General features: G+C 51.9%; 1 protein-coding gene across 1 annotated transcript; it reads right to left on the reverse strand.

Annotated features, from left to right (window-relative positions):
* Positions 1-2,910: 2,910 nt before the first annotated feature.
* Positions 2,911-20,118, reverse strand: GALNT4 (polypeptide N-acetylgalactosaminyltransferase 4). Its single transcript, XM_061554824.1, has 12 exons — positions 19,648-20,118; positions 17,469-17,985; positions 16,678-16,891; positions 15,833-16,002; positions 13,621-13,810; positions 12,836-13,021; positions 10,624-10,741; positions 9,156-9,332; positions 8,804-8,935; positions 7,894-8,004; positions 7,040-7,192; positions 2,911-6,242 (listed from the first exon to the last, which is right to left on the reverse strand). Exons 2-12 carry the CDS (start codon positions 17,635-17,637, stop codon positions 6,114-6,116), a joined length of 1,749 nt encoding a protein of 582 aa, XP_061410808.1. The 5' UTR covers positions 17,638-17,985; positions 19,648-20,118; the 3' UTR covers positions 2,911-6,113.
* Between the last annotated feature and the right edge of the window lie 972 nt (positions 20,119-21,090).

Genomic DNA, 21,090 nt, shown 5'->3' on the forward strand with positions numbered 1-21,090 from the left:
GCCAATTAATTACCGCTTCAGTCCACCGGTGTGGGCTGAAGCAGTAATTATGAATTGGATGATTCTCGGCAGGTGACCCGCGGGTGACCCGCGATGAACATGCACCGACCAGCAAGCCTCAAAAACGTCTTCGGACCGACCCGAAACATAAACAAACCAGCCTTGCGTGTCACGCGGGGACACCCTACAGGTACCCGGACGCGGGACTCAGAGTCGAGATGGTGTGAACCACGTTCACGCGTGGAGGCCAACTGCAATTCACTGCGTGGATTTAAACAGCGGAGTCCACATGCACCGCATCCCAAGACCATGATAGGCGGACGAGGAAAGTTTTGAGCCTGTCCCTGAACAGGGAGTCGACAGCACGGGTGGCGGTGGAGGAGGGTGGGGGGCAAAGGATGAGAGACCTCAGACTGAGCGAATGATGATCGGGGTGCTTCAAGAGAATACATCAGCCACTCGTGTGGAGAGTGCGTGGTGAGGAGGAGAGTGGAGAGTGAGTGGTGAGGAGTAAAGTGAGAGTGGAGAGTGGAGAGGCAGGCATGCGCAACAGCAGTTACGCTCGTCTCTGGACACCAAGGACGTGTCGTGGCTCCAGGTCAAGTCGACAGCGAGATCTCGCCAGTAAATGCACGCAGCCTCCCGGGAGACCGGGTCTGGCGATATCCCAGCAGCGTCAAATCAGCCTGGCACGGGCCTGGTGAGGTGGCCAGAGCTCATCCACTGTCCTCGTGTCCCCCAGGGGTGAGGAATGTGACTCAGTCGGAGCCAGCGTTGCCTGAGCCCTGGCTCACGAGAGGCTAAAAGTGCTGGCACACATCATCGGTCAGTGTGTTGGAGCACCGCACTCGGTTCCGGGGGTCTGCCAGTCCCGGGCCGTGCAGAATGTTGACGGTTCTATACCTGTTCTATACCTGTTCTATACCTGTTCTATACCGGTTCTATACCGGTTCTATACCGGTTCTATACCTGTTCTATACCTGGTCTACACCTGTTCTACACCTGGTCTACACCTGTTCTACACCTGTTCTACAGCTGGTCTACACCTGTTCTATACCTGTTCTGTACCTGTTCTGTACCTGTTCTGTACCTGTTCTGTACCTGTTCTGTACCTGGCCCACGTCGGGTTCCCTTCAGCACGAGACTGAGTGTCGCCACCTGGTGCTCGCAGCGGTGAGCAATGCGCAGTGAAGATGGGAGGGGGAGACAGGCGGGGCTTACAACATGGGGTTTCACACGCTCCTAACACTCACACACACACACCTAAGACTCGCACACCTAACACTCACACACACACACACCTAAGACTCGCACACCTAACACTCACACACACACACACCTAAGACTCGCACACCTAACACTCACACACACACACACCTAAGACTCGCACACCTAACACTCACACACACACACACCTAAGACTCGCACACCTAACACTCACACACCTAACACTCACACACACACACCTAAGACTCGCACACCTAACACTCACACACACACACACCTAAGACTCGCACACCTAACACTCACACACACACACACCTAAGACTCGCACACCTAACACTCACACACACACACCTAAGACTCGCACACCTAACACTCACACACACACACACCTAAGACTCGCACACCTAACACTCACACTAACACACACACACACCTAAGACTCGCACACCTAACACTCACACCACACCACCTAAGACTCGCACACCTAACACTCACACACACACCTAAGACTCGCACACTAACACTCACACACACACACCTAAGACTCGCACACCTAACACTCACACACACACACACCTAAGACTCGCACACCTAACACTCACACACACACACACCTAAGACTCGCACACCTAACACTCACACACACACACCCACAACACTCACCACACACACCTAACCTCACACACACCACACTAACACCCACACACCCACACACCTAACACTCACACACCGAACTCACACAACACACCAACCCACACACACACCTAACACTCACACACACACACACCTAACACTCACACACACCTAACACTCGCACACCTAACACTCACACACACACACCTAACACACATACCGAACACTCACACACACCGAACACTCACACACACACCTAACACACATACCGAACACTCACACACACACACCTAACACTCACACACACACACCTAACACACATACCGAATACTCACACACACCGAACACTCACACACACACCTAACACTCACACACACACACACCTAACACACATACCGAACACTCCCACACACCGAACACTCACACACACCGAACACTCACACACACACACACACCTAACACTCACACACACACACCTAACACACATACCGAACACTCACACACACCGAACACTCACACACACACCTAACACTCACACCTGTGTATCACACACACGCACCGAACACAGCTCACAAGTGTCTATAATCACATCTGCTTGGGGCCCCCACACTTGCAAAATACTCAAACCTGCCCAATACTTTCTACTAACACACAGGCACACCGTCTAATACTCACACCTCCAAAGTATTACTTGCACACACAGCTACCCACACGCAACATCTGCCTCACACTCGTGCCATTAGCCCACAATCACACTTGCCAAACACCCAAACTATACACCTGCCCACACTCAAGACCACACACCTGCTCACACTCAAGACCACACCTGCTCACACTCAAGACCACACACCTGCTCCCACTCAAGACCACACACCTGCTCCCACTCAGACCACACACCTGCTCACACTCAAGACCACACACCTGCTCACACTCAAGACCACACACCTGCTCACACTCACACCTGTTGCAATCAGGACGAGTGCACAGTGACGAAAATAGCCCTACGGGGGAGAAAGACAAACAAAATCAAAGACGCAACGTGCAAATGCATTTAAAGTAAAACACGATCCTGTATTCGTGTGTTCAAATCATAGGGGCAAACCGAGAGTGAAACACGAGCACCGCGTGGGCCGACTCTCCACTCGCTGTCAACGAAGGCACTTTCACCAAGACGGAGTCCGACACCCACACACGGCGCGAGACGCGGGCGCTCCCGCCTCACTCTGCCGCTCGCCCCCCCACGGCAGAGGGCAAGCGTCGCTGCCAAAACGGGACATCTCGTTTGACGTCTCCGCTGGAGGGCACGGGCCGCTGACACCCCGTCAGCAGCGTGCACCGGCAGACACGTGGAACGTGCGTACACACGACACCCCCCCCCCCCCCCCACACTGGTGCGGGCTTCTCGGGCGTTCAAAATTATATCGACACACCGCCATGTGCTGAACGTGACTAAATGACTCGAGCAGATGAACGTATGCATGTATTGAATTCGCTCACGCAGTGTTTGTTTACTAGAATTTTAACGGAATAAAAACACCATTCCACGCGTCCTTTCTTCGACTCGTGGCCCACAATGGTGTCCCACCGCTGTAAAGAAATGTGCGATGTTGCGTTCACAAACTACACGAATGAACATTGCGAACGCTGTGTTTAGCCGACCGATGCCAAATTTAAATGACCAAGGGACTGCGTGCGACTTCAACCCACACACCCAATTCCGTGGCCCATGCGGTGGCTGCTCTCCCGTCCCATCCAGTGGGGTCAGTTGTCACGCGCTCCAACGCTCCACAAGAATTCGCCCACAAACATCATGGGGCCTCCGTCGACCACCAGGCGCAGCAGCAGCAATGGGTCGACATGTGCAGCAGCGGAGACGTTGCAGTGACACGAGTGGCAAGGAGGGGGATGCCATGTGAGGGGTCAAACGAGGGGGCAACAGTAGAGGTCAAATGTCAACACAAGGAAAATTCCAAAATTCGAAGCCAAATGCCAAAATTAGAAACCGAAATGGGAAGTCAAACAAGGGGTCAAACGTAAAAAAGAGGAAAATTCGAAACACGGGAGTCCAATGTCAAAACGAGAAGACAAAACACGGGCTCAGTCCACACCAGTAAACACGCAGTTTGCAGAAGGGTGCATGTGCAGAATAATCAAGTTTCTCCCGTACGCACAGGTATAAATTCATTACAATTCTAACAACGGTAATGATGATCACACCCCCTCTATTTTTAACTTACAACCGAAGATTTTGTTTGCGCCGTTCTTCGGGCAACGCAATGAAATTTTTGCACACGTAACAAAAAATAAACATGCGCGTAAAAATCCGCAGCAGAAAAAAACTAAAACCTCAAGAGAAACATAGACACGCCGATCACAGTATAATCACTTACCAACCGGTAATGTACAGTATCAGCAGAGGTTACTGGTTAAAGGCTTTTCATTACAGAGCCGTGTGCAGACAGCTGGGGTATTCGCCGGAGGTAGCCGTCTTACTTAAGGGTTTGAAGCAACTACCCGCAGCACCACCACCAAACTCAACCACAGCCCCAAAAACGACTCGCACACCAACAGTATCTCCACACAGCATGACCACCAATAGCCCTGCCTCCCAAGCACACAAGGTAGCTTTGCGATTATCATCGCGTTGGAATTTGATATCCGCTTAAACTATAATTATCCCTAAACGTCTACTAAAGTGGATTTAATCCCACTATGCAACTGCTAAAAATAATAATTATATATAAAAAAAAATGTTCGAGCAAGATCACCGCCCCTTGCTCCTAACGCTTCACACAGGGAATGAGTAAATATCGAGAGCTCGGGACACGGCCACGCCGTCCCTCTGTGGCGCGGCAATCGGTGACCGCTCCCCGAGCCCTGCACGGAGTGCTCCTCCTTCTGGGAGCACAGCGGGGCACATGCACTCCCCCCCCCCCTCCCAAGGGGGAACCAAATACAGTATTCACCACTAAGTCCTAAAGCCCTTCGAGGGACGACCCTGATCATCGATATCCACTGTGTACCCAATCTGCGCGCATATCCCAAGCAGTGCGTGAGGTAAAAGGGAAACTTCACTGTGAGAGTCACACTTTGGGTGCTCATCGTTCAGCAACCATCGTCCTTTGTGCTGTCCGAACGGAACACAAGACCGTGTCTCGCTCCAGGCTTCAACAGGAAGGAGAGCGCAGCAATGACTCGTTGCAGACCCGTCCACATTCACCGGCCGTGACCACATGCGCGGTTGCTAAAGTAGTGAGCGGACGCAAGAAATTAAAAGTCACCACTCAGCCATGTGACCTCTCTGGCAAAAATCGTGGCGGCGGTGGCACGCACGCTCGGCTGCACGGGAGTGGCTTTTTCGCCAGCGGAGAGGCTCTGCCATCAACGGATACAAGCACGAACCTACGCGAGATATTATAATGCTGCTCACGCGGGACACGGTGCCGTGGCACGCCAACAGTTTGAGGTTAAAGCACTTTGTGCCTGCAGAAGCCACGGCGGCATGACTCGGTGACACAGCCGACAAGAGACCGCGTATCGTCCACACGAGTGCAGGCCTAGGCACGGTTTAGCACTCGCGCAAGCGGAAATACAAACGTTGCATAAGGATCTGCGCCAACTAAACGAGCTGGAACAAAAGGTTTTTTTTTTGTAATGGCACAGCTGGCCGACTGTCATGAGGCTGTGCTGAGTGGCCCTCAAGGCGAATTGCCAGTGGCCTCTTTGGTCACCACTCATCTTCAGTGCCTTAGTTTCACTTGCAAAGATCGAAAATTTAACTTCGAGTAAAACGACACAAGGATCTACACAACTACCACAAGATAAACAAATTCGCTCCTCCGCATTACAAATACTATACATAAATATGCATATATTGGTGGGATATAAATATGCTCTTTTTTGATAAAGGCCACCTTTGGAATTTCTTTGGTAAGTAACGAGCGATGCAGATTTACAGCGCCGACGAGGAGCTTTGACCATTGTCGCACGCACCCCTTCACACCGGTCCGCGCCAACACCGCGGTACAAAGGGTGGTCCCCAATGTGGAACATTTTGATCCTGCGCTCAGTAAACACTTGCCCCCGCCAACGCAGGCTTGTCCATGGGTATAACCCCATTTGTGGAGCGGTCATGGGAGAACACGTGGGTCGTCATTAACCACCAGTCCCACTCGTTTGCGGTAATCTTTGGGCGCGAGGGTCCGGGGGAGGGTTGGGAGGGGAGGGTGAGGTGGGGGTCAAAGAAGCAGGGGTCACTGGAAAGTCCACATCTGGTTCTTGTCATCCGGCACGCAAGGCCTGATCTCGATGTCCGCCCGGCCGTCCGGTTTGCGGAATGCAGTGAGGCACACGTTTCTGTGCGCGTTGTACACGGTGCCATCCTGAACAGCGTAAGCACGCGCACACACACGCAGACGGGCACGGGCAGACACATACACACACACCGAGGCACAATCAATTAGATATGAGTTAGAAAAGCGTGAAGAGAAACACCCTTACACCTCACGCAAACAACTCCGGCGCACAGGCCCATTGTTAGAATATAATATAGGACTTCAGCCTGGAGAAACAGGAGTGAGAGCAAAGTAATTAGACAAAGTCGAGGAAAGAAGGGCACAGTGGATTCGACACAATAGGAGAATGAGTCTGGACAGGATCCAGTGCTTGGCGATGTCACACAGAAGTGGAAGGAAATAAGAGTAAGGGGAAGACAGAGAAAAGCAGGCGGATAGACACAGGGATAGATCATCTAAAAGATAAGGATTGAGACTGAGAGAATCCATGATACTGGCGAAAGACAGAGAACCATGGCAGAAAATAATCAGCCTCCACTATCGCTAAATGGCGCTTAGGACACCATTGGAGCTATGCACTTTCAAATCTAAATTAAAAACGAATTTCTTTAGAACTGCGTTTTGCATTTAGTTTGTTGTCCTTCCCCCCAACTCTGATTAGCACGGTTCGCTACATATGGTGTGAGAGAAGTTCAACATTCATACGTACAAATGAGCTTTCCGAAGGGAAGGGATAACGGTACTTTGAGTTAACTTTACTGTCGGACGAGCGACATCAGGGAACGCACCACGCCATTGTCATTATTGACCACCTATGCTTGATCAGCAAGGCCCACGCTTCCCCGGCTTGAGACTGAGTTAACGTTCAACCGGCGGCGACGCACCTCGCGGAAGTCCCACACCACGCTGGGCGGGTTGCTCTGACTGTCGGGCGGGCAGTGGCGCATGGCCACCTGCGGCTTCCCGTCGCGCACCTCGGCGCACAGCTCCGTGGCCGAGTTGAAGCGCAGGTCCTTGCGCGTCGTGTATTCGAAGAACTGCGTGGGGGCAGAGGTCGCATGTGTGAGTGATGGGGAGGGGGGTGCGGGCGTGGCCCCACGCTCTCCTCACTGTCACTGCATTTCACATTAAGGGGGGCACGTTTCATAACGACTAAACATGTGCAGGGCTGCTGCAGCGGTGGCGTGCTGCCACAAGCGCTGTGCTACGGGCCCCGACTGAGGGACGGAGAGCTCCAACCTTACTTTGTGATGTAAAACACAATGGAAAACATCGCCCCAGGCTTAACACACACCCACAGATTGATTCACATAATGCACAATGCTACACGCACCGCACCGTGAATTTGGCGACCCTGCGTTTGATTCCTGGCCGTGGCTAACATCAGTGACCAGTAATATTTGAACCGGTTAGGAGGCGACTCCCACGACCAACATGGCCTGGGGAGGATCTCAGCCATCAGTGGATTGAGGGTTGTAAACTATAAATAATTATTTCGCTTAACCAGGCACAATCAAACACAAAAAGGAAATAGTTGCCCTGGCAGTTGTAATGTCTTAAAGCTTTCATGGCCAAAAAACTGGTTACCTACGACATGTATTTTCACATGTGTTAACCGAAAGGTGAATTGTACAATGGGTGAATGTGAAGTGCGAGTCTGCCGAAACCAAGACTTAATATGACGTGTCAGAACAACTCAGTGTAGGGAGGGGCTCAGGTTCAGCAGCAGAGGGTTCACCTGGTTTCCGCCTTGGCCATGGCAGGGGTACAGCGACAGCATGGCCCCCGTGGGGTTGTTATCCGGAGCGTTGTAGTCGATGCACTCGGATTGAATCCCCTTGTTTTGAATCTGGAGAAACCCACAAATTCAAGGGTTAGAAAAACGCCACAGCTGCCGGTGTCGGTGATCTCAAAAACAAATGAGCTGATATTTCCAGGATTCAAGGAGGAAAGAGTGAGGATGTGTGTGATGTGTATCATGCAAAGATAACTGTAATTGTGCATGTGTATGCTTGTGTGTGTATATATGGGTCAGGGTGTGGCACAGTGGAGAGCAGAGGTGGTGCATATAATAGTGATCTCAGTCATTTAACATGGAACACCTGGGTCTGTCCTGTGACCTCCTGACAGTGAGCCTTTGACACTTCACATTGCCTCAAAGTGTACCTAGCCTGTTTAACACGTAGGCTTTCGCAACCAATATTATTCATAATAAAGGTTTTTGGGTTAGATCGCTTAAGTATAAATGTGTCGTAACCCTCCACCACCCGACACAGGAAATTAGGAATGGATTTGTCACGTAAACAAAACGCCAATTAGTTACTACTTCAGCCCACTGGTGTGTTGGAGAGTAAATCCACAACATTTACAATTTGAGTACGATGTTTCGCTGGTAATTACATCCAGCATCATCGAGCGACGATTCTGACAAATCACTCGTGTACGATGACAGCTCTTGCCCCAACAGTCTGTTAAATCCTACAAGGGGGATCAGCCTTGTTGTAAGGGGTCTAGTCTGTGCGTGGGTGTGTGTGTCTACGAGTTCATGCGTCACACGCACACAACACGAGTGTGAACACGTGTGCACGAGTACGTGTGCACGAGTACGTGTGCACGAGTTTGTGCGCGTGTTCGCGTGTGTGTCTCACAGCTCCGTGGAACCCAGGGCGATCCTCGGGCACGTGGAGGTCTGGGTAGATAGTCTTCAGGTACCACTCAAAGCTCTTGCAACCCAGCTTCTCCCGCAGCCTCTTGCGCTCCGAGAGATCCCCATACTTCTCCTGCACAAATACACACACGCGCACACACATGAGTGCGTTAATGCGCGTAGCAACCGCAAGCGCCGAGCGTTAACGAGCCGGTGCCCGGCGAGGCGATGCGAGCGGGGCGAGCGGGGCGAGCGGGTGAGCGGGGCGAGCGGGGCGAGCGGGGCGAGCGGGGCGAGCGGGGCGAGCGGGGCGAGCGGGGCGAGCGGGGCGAGCGGGGCGAGCGGGGCGGCACCTTGCGTCCAGGCGGGTTGCGGTTGTAGAAGTGCTCCTTGTAGGAGTCCATCCAGACCTCGGCGGCGCGCACCGTGTTTTGCAGGAATCGCGGCCGCGGGTACGGCGCCTTCTTGGGGAACACGTGGCCCACGTGCGAGCAAGGGTGCACTTCCAGCGAGCCGCCGCACTGCCACACCTGGCGAGGAGGCATCGGTGAGCGCGCTCGAGTTTGAACGGGTTTCTTGGTCAATGTTACTGCGGTTGCCCGTGACCAATAACTTGCAATGCGACTGGTCTCGTCAGATCTCGCAAGTTAGCAGGCTTGAGCCTGGGCAGTGCTTGGATGGACAGATTCCATTTCCTTCAGATGAGAAGGTGAAATTTTCAACAAAACTTCCAACATTATATTTATATAATATCCTAGGTGGCTGACTTATTTGTATTAGGCATCAAGGGCAGTAGAGGGCTGCGCAGTAAAATCCATTGTTGTTTAACATTCCCCGAGGATCCCCCTTATAGCCTTAACAAACTCTTGAGACAAGTGCTTTTCGAAAACAAGGGCCAGCACGGTGCCCGACCGCCTTTGTCTCCCGAGTGGCAATGATGACACATCACACCAGGTACTCATTTTTAGGCTGAGTCGATCTAGAGGAGGCCCAGGACCCAGGACCAGTTCAGATAATTGTCACTGATGTTGGTGACTGCGAACTGGAATAGAACTCGGATCACCAGATTTGTAGCGCTGTGCGCTAACCATTGCACTACCGCTCCCCACCCCTCCATCACCACCCAGCAGTGACCAGCATTGTGCAGTTGCCAAAATATCCCTCAAGGTCCTCATACAGAAGAGAAATCACAAACAGGCCAAACATGTATGTGTACCACAATTCGGGAAACCCTATTATCAATTCCCATTTGCATTTATCCAGAAAAACCTTCACTGAGTCTCAAGAGTCTTTTTCAGGAGGGCCCTTCTTTGGGATGGTTGGCCAATCCAGTTAACTTACTTTTTAAGGAATATTTTGCACGTGGGAGGACAATGAATGGCCAAATAAACTCCATGCATAGGTTTACTTAGAGGTCCGCACAGTCAGATTCACGAACCAAGCTGCTGTATTGACATTTTCAGGTGACTCCAATTGGGTCGGTTTGGGAGTTTCACAAATCTGCGCGATCCGCCAACCATTGCCACCAAAGCGCTAGATTACAGATATGCGTCACGACCACCACACCGGCTAAAAATAAAAACAATTACCAAAGCGCAATTGTGTCAAAGTAACAATCCTCGCACTTGAGCAACTGTGCATACATACACACACACTCAGCCACTTACACACCCCCAAACATTCAAGAACTAGACATTTCCCTTTGTTAGGTTTGTAACAAGATAGTCTGTGTGACCAGGCGCTCAAGCAGTTTTTTTTTGGTGGGTGGAAACACTCCATAAATTATCTGCTGTGCAACCGGAGCCATCCCAGTAGACTTACCCGGAAGGAAAGCTCCAGGTTCTCACCACCCCACACCTCCATGCCCTGGTCGTACGTGCCAATGTGATCAAAATACTTCTTGCTCACGGCAAAAAGACCACCGGCCATGGTGGGAGACCTACGGGAGGGGCCCAGGGGGCGGTGAGGGAGGTACAAGAGATAGACAACTCCCATCATTAGTTCATATCGTAAGACCCAATGGCATAAAAGGCCCAATGGCACGGAAGCCACAGGGTGGTACACTGTCTGGCTGGTCTGTCGCAATGGAACGGGGATTCGATGAGCTTGGTTCACGGTGAAGGATCATCTGTTTCCCCGGTGTGAGCTGGGTACTGGCAGGTAGCACGACGGGAGAGCCGATCCCTTGCCCTGCTTAATGAATTGATATCGTAAGGCACACTATATAAGCAGAGCCCTAGGCCATATACCAACTCATGGACAAAATCGTAAAGCATGTTGGTACATGCGTTCGTACAGCGTCGCAGTGGTTAGCACACTGTATGGTGAACCCAGCCATGGCTATCGTCATTGGTGAGTGATATATGAATTGTTTCTTGGATCCCCTTTCACCAACACGCATTGATCACTGTGGTGACGTATGGATGAAAGACATTATTTTCCACATATAACAATGGCTTTTCACACTAAGGTTCAAGGATTTTACATTGCATATTTATGCGTTTTGCATCAACGGTGACAGCCGATACGTTTGCAACTTGCTTAGGTGTGTCTATCGAATGTACATTGTGCCTTACACCTCATTGATGCATATTCGCTCAAGCACTGTGCCCACATGCAGCCCTTTTGTCAATCCACTGGGGGATGAAGGCCTCCCTACACCGTGCGAGTTGTGGGGGTTATTTGACCACGCTTCACCATTCTGGTCAGTGCGGGTGGGTGAAGATGGGAAGCGTCGACGTGAGACCGTAGAGGTACGGTACAACGATGGGTTTTGCTGCACTGCCCTCTACTTCCCATCATGCAGCCACGCATCAGCCTATGGGCATTCCGTTTGCGGACAGTGGTCACTCGATATTAAGCACTTTACATACCGTGTTGTAAAGAATGTTAATTAAATAAAGCTGGTCATGAACAAACACGCGAAAATGTGGAAGGTAAACACAGCTATGGTTACTGCCCGTCGGCATACAAGCACTGCCATTCAGTGCTCTCAAGCAAACGCCACACGTGTCCCACGTGCCCCCATCTGCTGGGGCTGCAGTGCGGCGCGTGGTGTGGGTTGGGTTTCAGGCCGTGGGACCGACTTGTTCACCTAAAGCAGCACGGTGACGGAAACCCATTAACCCAAAACAATGAGCTTTGTGTGGCCGGTAGGGGGCGCGACGGGCGTGGGTCGGGGCAGCACGCGCACGCCGTCCTCGCGTCTCGTCCGTGGCCACGCTCCGTGACGACACCCCCCCCTACACCCCCCCCCACTGCACCCCCCCACTGCACCCCCCCCACTGCACCCCCCCCACTGCACCCCCCCCCACCCACTGCACACGTGGCGCGCCGCCGCCTCGACGGCCGCGAGTCCCGGCCGCTTTCCAGTTCTCTCGCTGCGAGAACCCTGAGGCCCAGCAGCCTCTCGACCAGCCCAGTTCCCCACCACGGGCAGGTGGGGTGTTGTTATGCAAAATTGCTTCATGTCGATGACCTTCAATAGCTATAACCTCATTTTCGAACGTAGTTGTTTCCAACCAGCCTGTTTGTTACTGAACGCCGTACAAGATGTGGATGTTGAGAGCACTCATCTGCCTGGCTCTTCATCATGGGCTTCATAAAAACTAAGATATACACAAGCGTTATTAAAATCAAATGAGTAACTGCTGATCTCATGGTGACAGCCCTAAACCAGTGATGGAAATTCTGAAATCAGACAGCAGGCATACTCTAATGAATATATATATGTATGCATCAGAGTATGTATATATTATCAGAGTATGTTTTTTGTTTGCATTCTGACCACAAGTATTGTGGTTAATGCAGACATGATTCCTTGTAAAAGGTTTCAGTTTGGTGTTTTCAACATCTTAACACCTGTTTTGTTGCCAGCAAAAAGGGGAAAACCTACTCTCTATATTTTGGTACCGGAAAAGGAGGTCCCATGATGATACAGAATAAAATTCCTCCAATCGAGTGTGCAGGAGGGAGACTGAAAGCCGGGCATCAGCGCCCTGCAGGGGCCCGCGTGGCACTGTGCGACGCGTACTGGATGGGGTCGATGCGGGAAGCACGGCGCGAGCGTTCTTGCTCGGGGACGCCGTGCCACTGGAAGGTGAGGCGCCAGTCGAAGCCCCCGATGGCCGGCTCGCTCGTCTGCATGTAGAACTCAAACGTGTTCCAGTCGATGGTGTCGATCACGGGACAAACGACTGCCGTCTCCTTCTCCCAAATCCTGCGGAAACGTCGGGTTGGCGCCGACGATGGAGAATGGTGATTGTTTATTGACAGACGGTCACAATCTGTCCTCAATGGTGAATTTTATCGGTAGAGAGCAGTCAAAAAATTTGGCAGGGAATGATTTGGAACGATTTAGATTAATGATTCGATACAAGAATAAATCATTGTGTTGCTACTGTTGTGCTGTACAGAAAGAGTCAGCATATTTATTTGTAGACAGTAGCAGCCAAGGATAGGCATAGAAAAAAATAAAGCCTTGAGCATGAATTTAATCTGGGGCAGGGAGCCAACAGCACAGGCGGCTTGAGGAAGCAAGTCCCACAGGATGAGTAGCTACCACTGAGCGAAGGGTGATTTGTATGTTTCAAAAGGGAGCCATTGTTGAAGGGAAGAGTACGTAGCAGGGAATACTGTGAGATGAGAAAGGAGAGGCAGGAGATTGCATGGAGTGGGGTAGAGGGAGATGAGAAGAGAGAGGTAGAATACTGTTAAGGGAGGAATGGAGTGAGATGACAGGGGAGCGGTTTCGGCAGGGGCGATTCCATGGAAGGTGATGGACGGTGCGATGGTGAATGTGATGTGCAAGCGTGGTACCTCTGGAGCAGGGGCTCGATCCAGCCGGGCACGCACTCGCAGTGGCAGTCGAGGAAGGTGAGCACCTGGCCCGTGGCGTGGGTGGCGCCCAGCAGGCGCGCACGCACCAGCCCCTCGCGCTGCGTCGTGCGCACCAGGCGCACGCGTTCCAGCGTGCTGATGTAGTCCTCCAGCGGAGACTTCAGGTAAGCTGCTCGCACAACAATGAGCAAAAGCACGCGAGTACTATGTTTATAACTATGTTTATTTTACCAGGTAAGGCCCACCGAGCTATATCGCTCTTTTTCAGAAGAGACCTGGCCACAAATCATAGCTCAACTAAGTGGATTATCATGTGGACATTTATAACAGCCAAATACTCTAAACACGTGTTTCTAAATGTGGAGGGAAAAACCGAAGGATCCGGAGAAAAATCCATATGACCACAAGGAGAACATTTAAACTCCAAATATACAGGCGTCAGGGTCGGGATCGAACCCACGACCTCTTTTATATCAGGCGAGGTAGTTAACATCTCGCCACCGTGGCGCCCCAAAACGATCGGCCACATCACGGTTTTACCGTGAAACACTATTCATCATCTGCAAGTGGTTTTTGGGTAAGGCCACGTAATGATCTAACTTGAAAATGCTTGATGCAGTTTCAAGCGAAATATCGTATCTCATTGCTAAATTTGGTTGTACATGTGAATATTCAATTTATTTGGTTATGTCAGGTGCTGGAATGTTGCACACCAAAAATATGGCCAGGTCATTACATGGGCTAATCCAAAAAGGAATTCCGATCATAATATTGGCTGCGAAAACCATGCTTCATCATGATTAGTCTATTACATGTCAGGTGTGGCGAGCTGATATATAAATTACAGATAAGGAGTATAATAAACTGAACGAACTTGTTGAAAAAGGGACCTTATGGCACCATTTCAACGTGAAATGTTTACGGAAAAAAATATCTAGTTGAGGATTTTTTTGCACTGCTACCAACGTGCACAATAAAGTTTTCCCCACCGATAAAACATTTCATTAGTTCACTCAACTGGGAGTAATGCGACTTACGAGCTTCTTAGCTCACAGGGTACTTCAAAATAAACTGAACTGAAAGAGTTTTTGCAAGGGGTTCCGGTAAAAGGGCTCAGGAAGCCAGAGGCACTGGCCCAGTGCCCAAAATGCTCCCATCCCTTGTAGCCAGTCCCCTCCGCAGCAAACGTGGTGCTATTGCTGTACCGTTGTGCAGGCCCATAAGGGATCACCTCCCCCACACCGCCACACTACCCCACGTGGCTGCTATTATTTCGTTTTTAACCACTGCAATTTTTTTAACCCAAGTTTATTCTGAGTGCACGAATCTGCATCCTGTCACGGGATGAAGCGTCCATTTGGAACTCTATCGGAGCAGTGCGTTACCCCACAGTCGATAACGGCCTGTGGAAACAGATATCACAGAACTGCTTTTGGGATCCCTTTAAGTGTCCTGTTATACACAATAAGACTACAACACTTTTCTACGAACCCTGTTGTAAACCCATACCTGGAAGTTTAGCAAATTAAGTGGAAAAACAACATTATTTCATGGGTATTTTCGTGCAGTGACCGATAATGATCAGGCTGAGACCAATGACTTCACTACAGCTGAGAACCAGATTTAATTAGTGATGGTCACTACCCAAATTCGAACCCAGGATCTCAGTGCCATTGGTTCTCGGTGCTCTGAACTTGAGCCATCCAGCCTCTCTTGTGGTTTTTTCAATATATATTTCCGATGTTTCCGGAAGCAATATCAAGTAAATGGGTGGAGTAGTGGTACAGTGGCTCTCACTCTGAAACTTGAATCCAGCATCCAGAATTTGATTCCCTCTGCCCCCTTTATCAACCAACACTGAGCAGCATGCTGAGGATTGGTGTACGGCCAAAACACCCACACGACTGATGTGGTGTGGGGATGCTTTCATCCATTGGTGGATTGAGAATGGCTGGGACTTATGGATGAAGGCTTCCCCCAACATCCATCGAGCACCTGCACAAAATCCGAATTCATTGCTCCACCTCTCCAGCGTACGTCCTTTAATATTTTAAAAATTAAAATAAAATAGCCGATCGATGTGACAGCAAGACGAAGGTCAACGTGGAGCGCAAAAACGAGCCCCAAAAGGAAACCTGTCGCGGCCGAAAGCGGCGCGTGCGAACTTTCGTCTTTGATGAACGCGGCGCACCTCTGTCGCTGAAGTCATCGACGAGGATGATCTCGCGCAGCAGCACGGCGGGCGAGCTCTCGAGCACGCTGTGCACCGTGCGCAGCAGCGTGGACCACGCCTCGTTGTAGAAGGCGATCACCACCGACGTGGTGGGCAGGCGGCGGTAGTCAAACTTCTGCGCCTTGCACCTGTGGGCGGCCACGTTTACGGTATTGCCGGCGCCCGGCAGGCGCGGGAAATTTGGCAAGCAGTTGACACTTTAGCCAAAAAACAAACAGCTTTTGTTCCTTTCTCGCCTTCCCGCATGCCGATTACAAACATTGTGCCCGCAAGTGAACACACTTTCAATGTTTACTGTCATAAGCTCACTGTTAATAAATACGTAGAGGTGTAACAAAACATTTTTCCTGAAGTCTTCTAACTGGAAAAACACTATAATGCAATTGCCTAAACCAAGGAGGCATCCTAGGCTTACAGCGTTTATCTTCTCCCCTGTGAGTGAGCAACGACGTCCACCCTAGTCTCATTATTGCCACCCTCAATGTAAGAAAACATTCTTACCCCATATCATCCTGTCCAAAGGTTCCCCTTAGCTACTTAAAACAATGTAGTCCCTCCAGTTCTCCTTATCTCATCACGCACATGGCTTCCTTCACACTTAAAAGCTTCACGTATCAAAATTGTGTGTAATTGGCATCAGAACTATACAAAACAAACTCTAAGGCATTCCTGTGACAATCATATTTACTGCACAGGATGAAAAGCATACATAACAGAAGAACCAAGGTCCATCATTTTTATGAATCTTGAGACTCGGCAAGGCGTTCCATTAATTCCCATAGACGTTACTGAGGAGCACTTACTCATACATGCGGCCATCGGGGATGTGGCGGTGCAGAGAGATGCGGTCGCTCAGGTAGATGTTGAGGGCGTAGCGCTCGATGCTCTCCTCCTCCAACTTGCGCTCGGATGAGCCCTCGGGAAGGTTGAGCCGGGCCGCCTTGGCCCACTCGCCCAGCGCTCGCTCGTCCGGAGGGGGCTTGGAGTACAGTGGTCGTGACAGGTCCTCCTCCACAACTACAAGAAGCAAGAGGTCATTTGTAGCAAACTCTTGGAGCCACCGCATCTCACAATAGCCTGCTCCCTTCTGCTAAATCTCCCAGCTGCTCTTAAGTCTCATTATCATCACCATGTGGAATTAGGTCTTTCCCTGGTTACCACTCCAATGCCTGTCTCAGCAACCCAATATATTCTAGATTTGAAGCTTTCGTGACTGAATATGAACCCAATATATCCTTGCTGCTGAAATAAATATCCCTCCCAGTAAGCGATGTGGCTCTCTGAATGTGTAAAAAATACCATCATATATTTTTAATTCATTACTTACATTCTCCACAATGACGAGAATGACAATTTTGTAATCGAATCCATTCTGCATGTCCTCCACCCAGCACAACTTTCCTTTCCCTATCACATCCACAACACTTTTTTGCCAATTTATTTTGCCAATTTATTTTCTGACCTATCCAAACCGCTTGCCCCTCTGATACCACGCATGTGTTTCTTGTCCGCACACTTAAATCTGCACGGGCTCTTTAGGCTACGGCGTAAACGCGAGCGTCGTGATGTGCCCGTCCCCGGCCGGAGCACGGACCTTCCTGCGACTCGCCCTTCTCCGCTGGCTCGAAGGGCTGAGCTCGCTCGCTCTGCTCGTGCGAGCTCGACGTCACGAGCTGCACCAGCACGTAGGCGAACCACACGAGGCTCAGCAGCACCAGCGCGCGGCCCAGCAACGACCAGCCCCGCCGTGACGGGGCACGCATGCCGAGGCTGTGCGTCGCGTGGCGTAGGAATGTGGCGTGCCGGTGCGCGGCAGCCAATTGCTGTCAGCGTAAGCTCGTTGTTCGGTTTGGTGAACGGCGAACGTGATGTGGAGTGCGGTCGAAGGTGTGCGTGGCTTGGAGTGTCTGGTTAGTTGCGCGAGCCAAGTGGAGCATGTGCAGCGCGTGTGCGTGCGACGTGGAGCGCGTGGTGTGTGCGACGTGGAGCACGTGGTGTGTGCGACGTGGTGTGTGCTACGTGGAGCGCGTGGTGTGTGCGACGTGGTGTGCTGGGGACACGAAGGCGTCTCAAGCGGCAGGATTCACGTCACCGCTATCCACACCCCTCATCTGGAGACAATGACAAACAGGGGGTATGTGGAACACGGGATTAAAGATTAGTTTTGACTGTGGGGTGAGCACAGCACAAACAATGCTAATAAAGGATTTTGCATTTCAAAACAAAGTCTTTAACTTTGCATTACAAAAGTATTTGAATATTACTGGCTTCCCTGCATTGACGTATCATCTGTTTACGTCCAACTTAATTCCAGGTGCTGTTTTATCACGCTACATGTCATTGAACTAAATTACCCTTGACCACCTCGGCTCACAATCATTCCAGCACAAGCCAACAAACACGACCTTCCTCCAACAACTACAATCCTTCTCAAACTGTAGGCTCTGCTGGCGTGCCTGAGCTTCTTGGAAACCTCGCGATGATGCGGCCACTTCACTTCAGTTTCATCTATTAGGTACAGCCCTGTGAGCCATGCGGCTCTTGAATCGGGTGCAACCGCAACAAATAAAAACGTGAACAAGAAACATCTTAAAGTGACTACCGGCAAACAGAAAAATCCAGGAAAAGCAGCAAAGTCTTCCAGAAAAAGCACCGAACATCAACGCTGTGTGCACAATCCCAGTGGGATGCAAGTCAAGCAATAACAACCACAAGAGAATTTACATTAAAGTTATCAGTCTAACTCATGTACAACAACAAACAAATATGGCTAATCCAAAACGTTTTCGAAATCACCAAAATAAAGCTATAAAAACAACGTAACAGTGATCATAGGAACTGTTGCAGAAAACACCTAGAGTGGAGTATTAATCCCACAAGTTTATCCTTTGAGGGTAGAGGCGCGTGAAATGACATTTAGCATCACTGAAAGTGTTTCATGAAACTGGACACTGCGGGGTTTATTTTTTGTTTTTTGGGGTAACGCAATTCAAGGTACAACGCTTTATCGATCCACCACTGGACGAATGCCTCGCGACAACTTTCAGCGATGAAGGTTGTGTGCCCATACTTCACCACGCTGGTCAGTTTAGTTGTTTTGGTTGGGGGGGGGGGGGCTATTTGCTATTTTCAGCAACACTCCATTACAGCCGGTTCGGCCACGGAGCAAAGGGCAGCCCCGACCGGGCAAAGAAGGAACTTGGGGACATCTCCCTGGCGGCGGGGGGGGGGGGTGAAGGGGGGGTGAAGGGGGGGGGTGAAGGGGGGGGGTGAAGGGGGGGGGGTGAAGGGGGGGGGTGAAGGGGGGGGGGTGAAGGGGGGGGGTGAAGGGGGGGGTGAAGGGGGGGGTGAAGGGGGGGTGAAGGGGGGGGGTGAAGGGGGGGGGGTGAAGGGGGGGGGTGAAGGGGGGGTGAAGGGGGCCGCGTTCGGGCGTCACTCGTTCACGATGCTCGTCACAGGGGTGGCTGAGACACCTGCCATTCCTAAGCCGCGCTGGCAGCGGCAACTCGCAGCGGCAACTCGCCTGCCCATGAGCGAGACAATGAACCCTCGCCCCGGTCAACCTTCACCCGTCGGTTCCGTCTCCTCCCAAGGAGGCGCCGTGAGACGCGAATTCGACCTCCGCCTGCCACGATCCGAGCCCGCCCTGCCCGGGGGTCAACACCGCCACAGCCCCGAACATTGAGAGGGGGGGGGGGGTACAGCCCCCTCGTCGAACTCCACGAACCCCTAAGGCGGTGGGGGGCGCGCTGGGGTCCCGGACCCCCTCTCACCCGCGTGGCGCCGGCGAGGAGGGACGACGAGGCGAGGAACTCTTCTCGCTTCCAGAGAACCTCCACCGGCACGAGTGGGTGGTGTGTCAGTAGTGGTAGGCTAGTTAGTGTGTTAGTAGTGGTGGGTTTGCGAGTGAGCGCGGTGACAGTGGCGAGTCGGCAGTCGCGGGCGCGTGTGCTGTGGGATCGGAGTTGAGTGGCGCCACCGCCGAGCGCATGATGAGCGTAGCTTAGTTGCGCGTGGTGTGGTGAGTGTGGTGTGAGTGATGTGGTGTGTGTGGTGTGGTGTGTGTGGTGGGGTGTGTGTGGTGGGGTGTGTGTCCGCCGTCGGCGTGTGTAGCGAGAGCGGTGGGTAGCAGCGGCAGAAGTAGTCCGTGCCGTGCTGGTGTGCCGCAGCCCGGAAGACCAAACAGCCCAACGTCACGCGGCACGGAGCGCCCCCTCACGCCCTGGGCCACCTCACGACACCCACAGCCCACCCCTCGAACAGCACCCCCCTCGACCAGCACCCCCCATGCCTCTGTGCTGGTCCACACCTGGCCGAGTGAGCGAACCGGACCAATAATTCGGAGTGGGCGGGGAAGTGCACACGTGGAGGACGGGAGGAGGCGAGAGGGCGGGGACGCGGACACGTGCACGAGAGATGACACCCAGCCCACGAACTCCACATCATCACACACCCACACACCCATACTCTCACACTCACACACCTCCACTCTCACACTAACACACCTCCCACTCTCACACTCACACACCCACACACCTCCACTCTCACACTCACACACCCACACTCACACACACTCACACACCTCCACTCTCACACTCACACACCCACACACCTCCCACTCTACACTCTCACACACCTCCACTCTCACACACCCTCACACTCACACACCTCCACTCTCACACTAACACACCTCCCACTCTCACACTCACACACTCACACACCCACACTCACACACCCACACACTCACACACCTCCACTCTCACACTCACACACCCACACACCTCCCACTCTACACTCTCACACACCTCCACTCTCACACACCCTCACACTCACACACCTCCACTCTCACACACCTCCACTCTCACACTCACACACCCACACACTCACACACCCACACACCTCCCACTCTACACTCTCACACCCCTCCACTCTCACACACCCTCACACTCACACACTCACACACCCACACACTCACACACCTCCACTCTCACACACCTCCACTCTCACACTCACACACTCTCACACACCTCCACTCTCACACCCACACACCCACACACTCACACACCCACACACTTTCACACTAACACACCCACACACCTCCCACTCTACACTCTCACACACCTCCACTCTCACACTCACACACCCACACACCTCCACTCTCACACTCACACACCCACACTCTCACACCCCTCCACTCTCACACTCACACACCCACA

Source organism: Lethenteron reissneri, chromosome 20 (assembly GCF_015708825.2).
Source record: "Lethenteron reissneri isolate LAM-NWPU_2019-01 chromosome 20, ASM1570882v1, whole genome shotgun sequence".
Lineage (NCBI taxonomy): Eukaryota > Metazoa > Chordata > Hyperoartia > Petromyzontiformes > Petromyzontidae > Lethenteron > Lethenteron reissneri.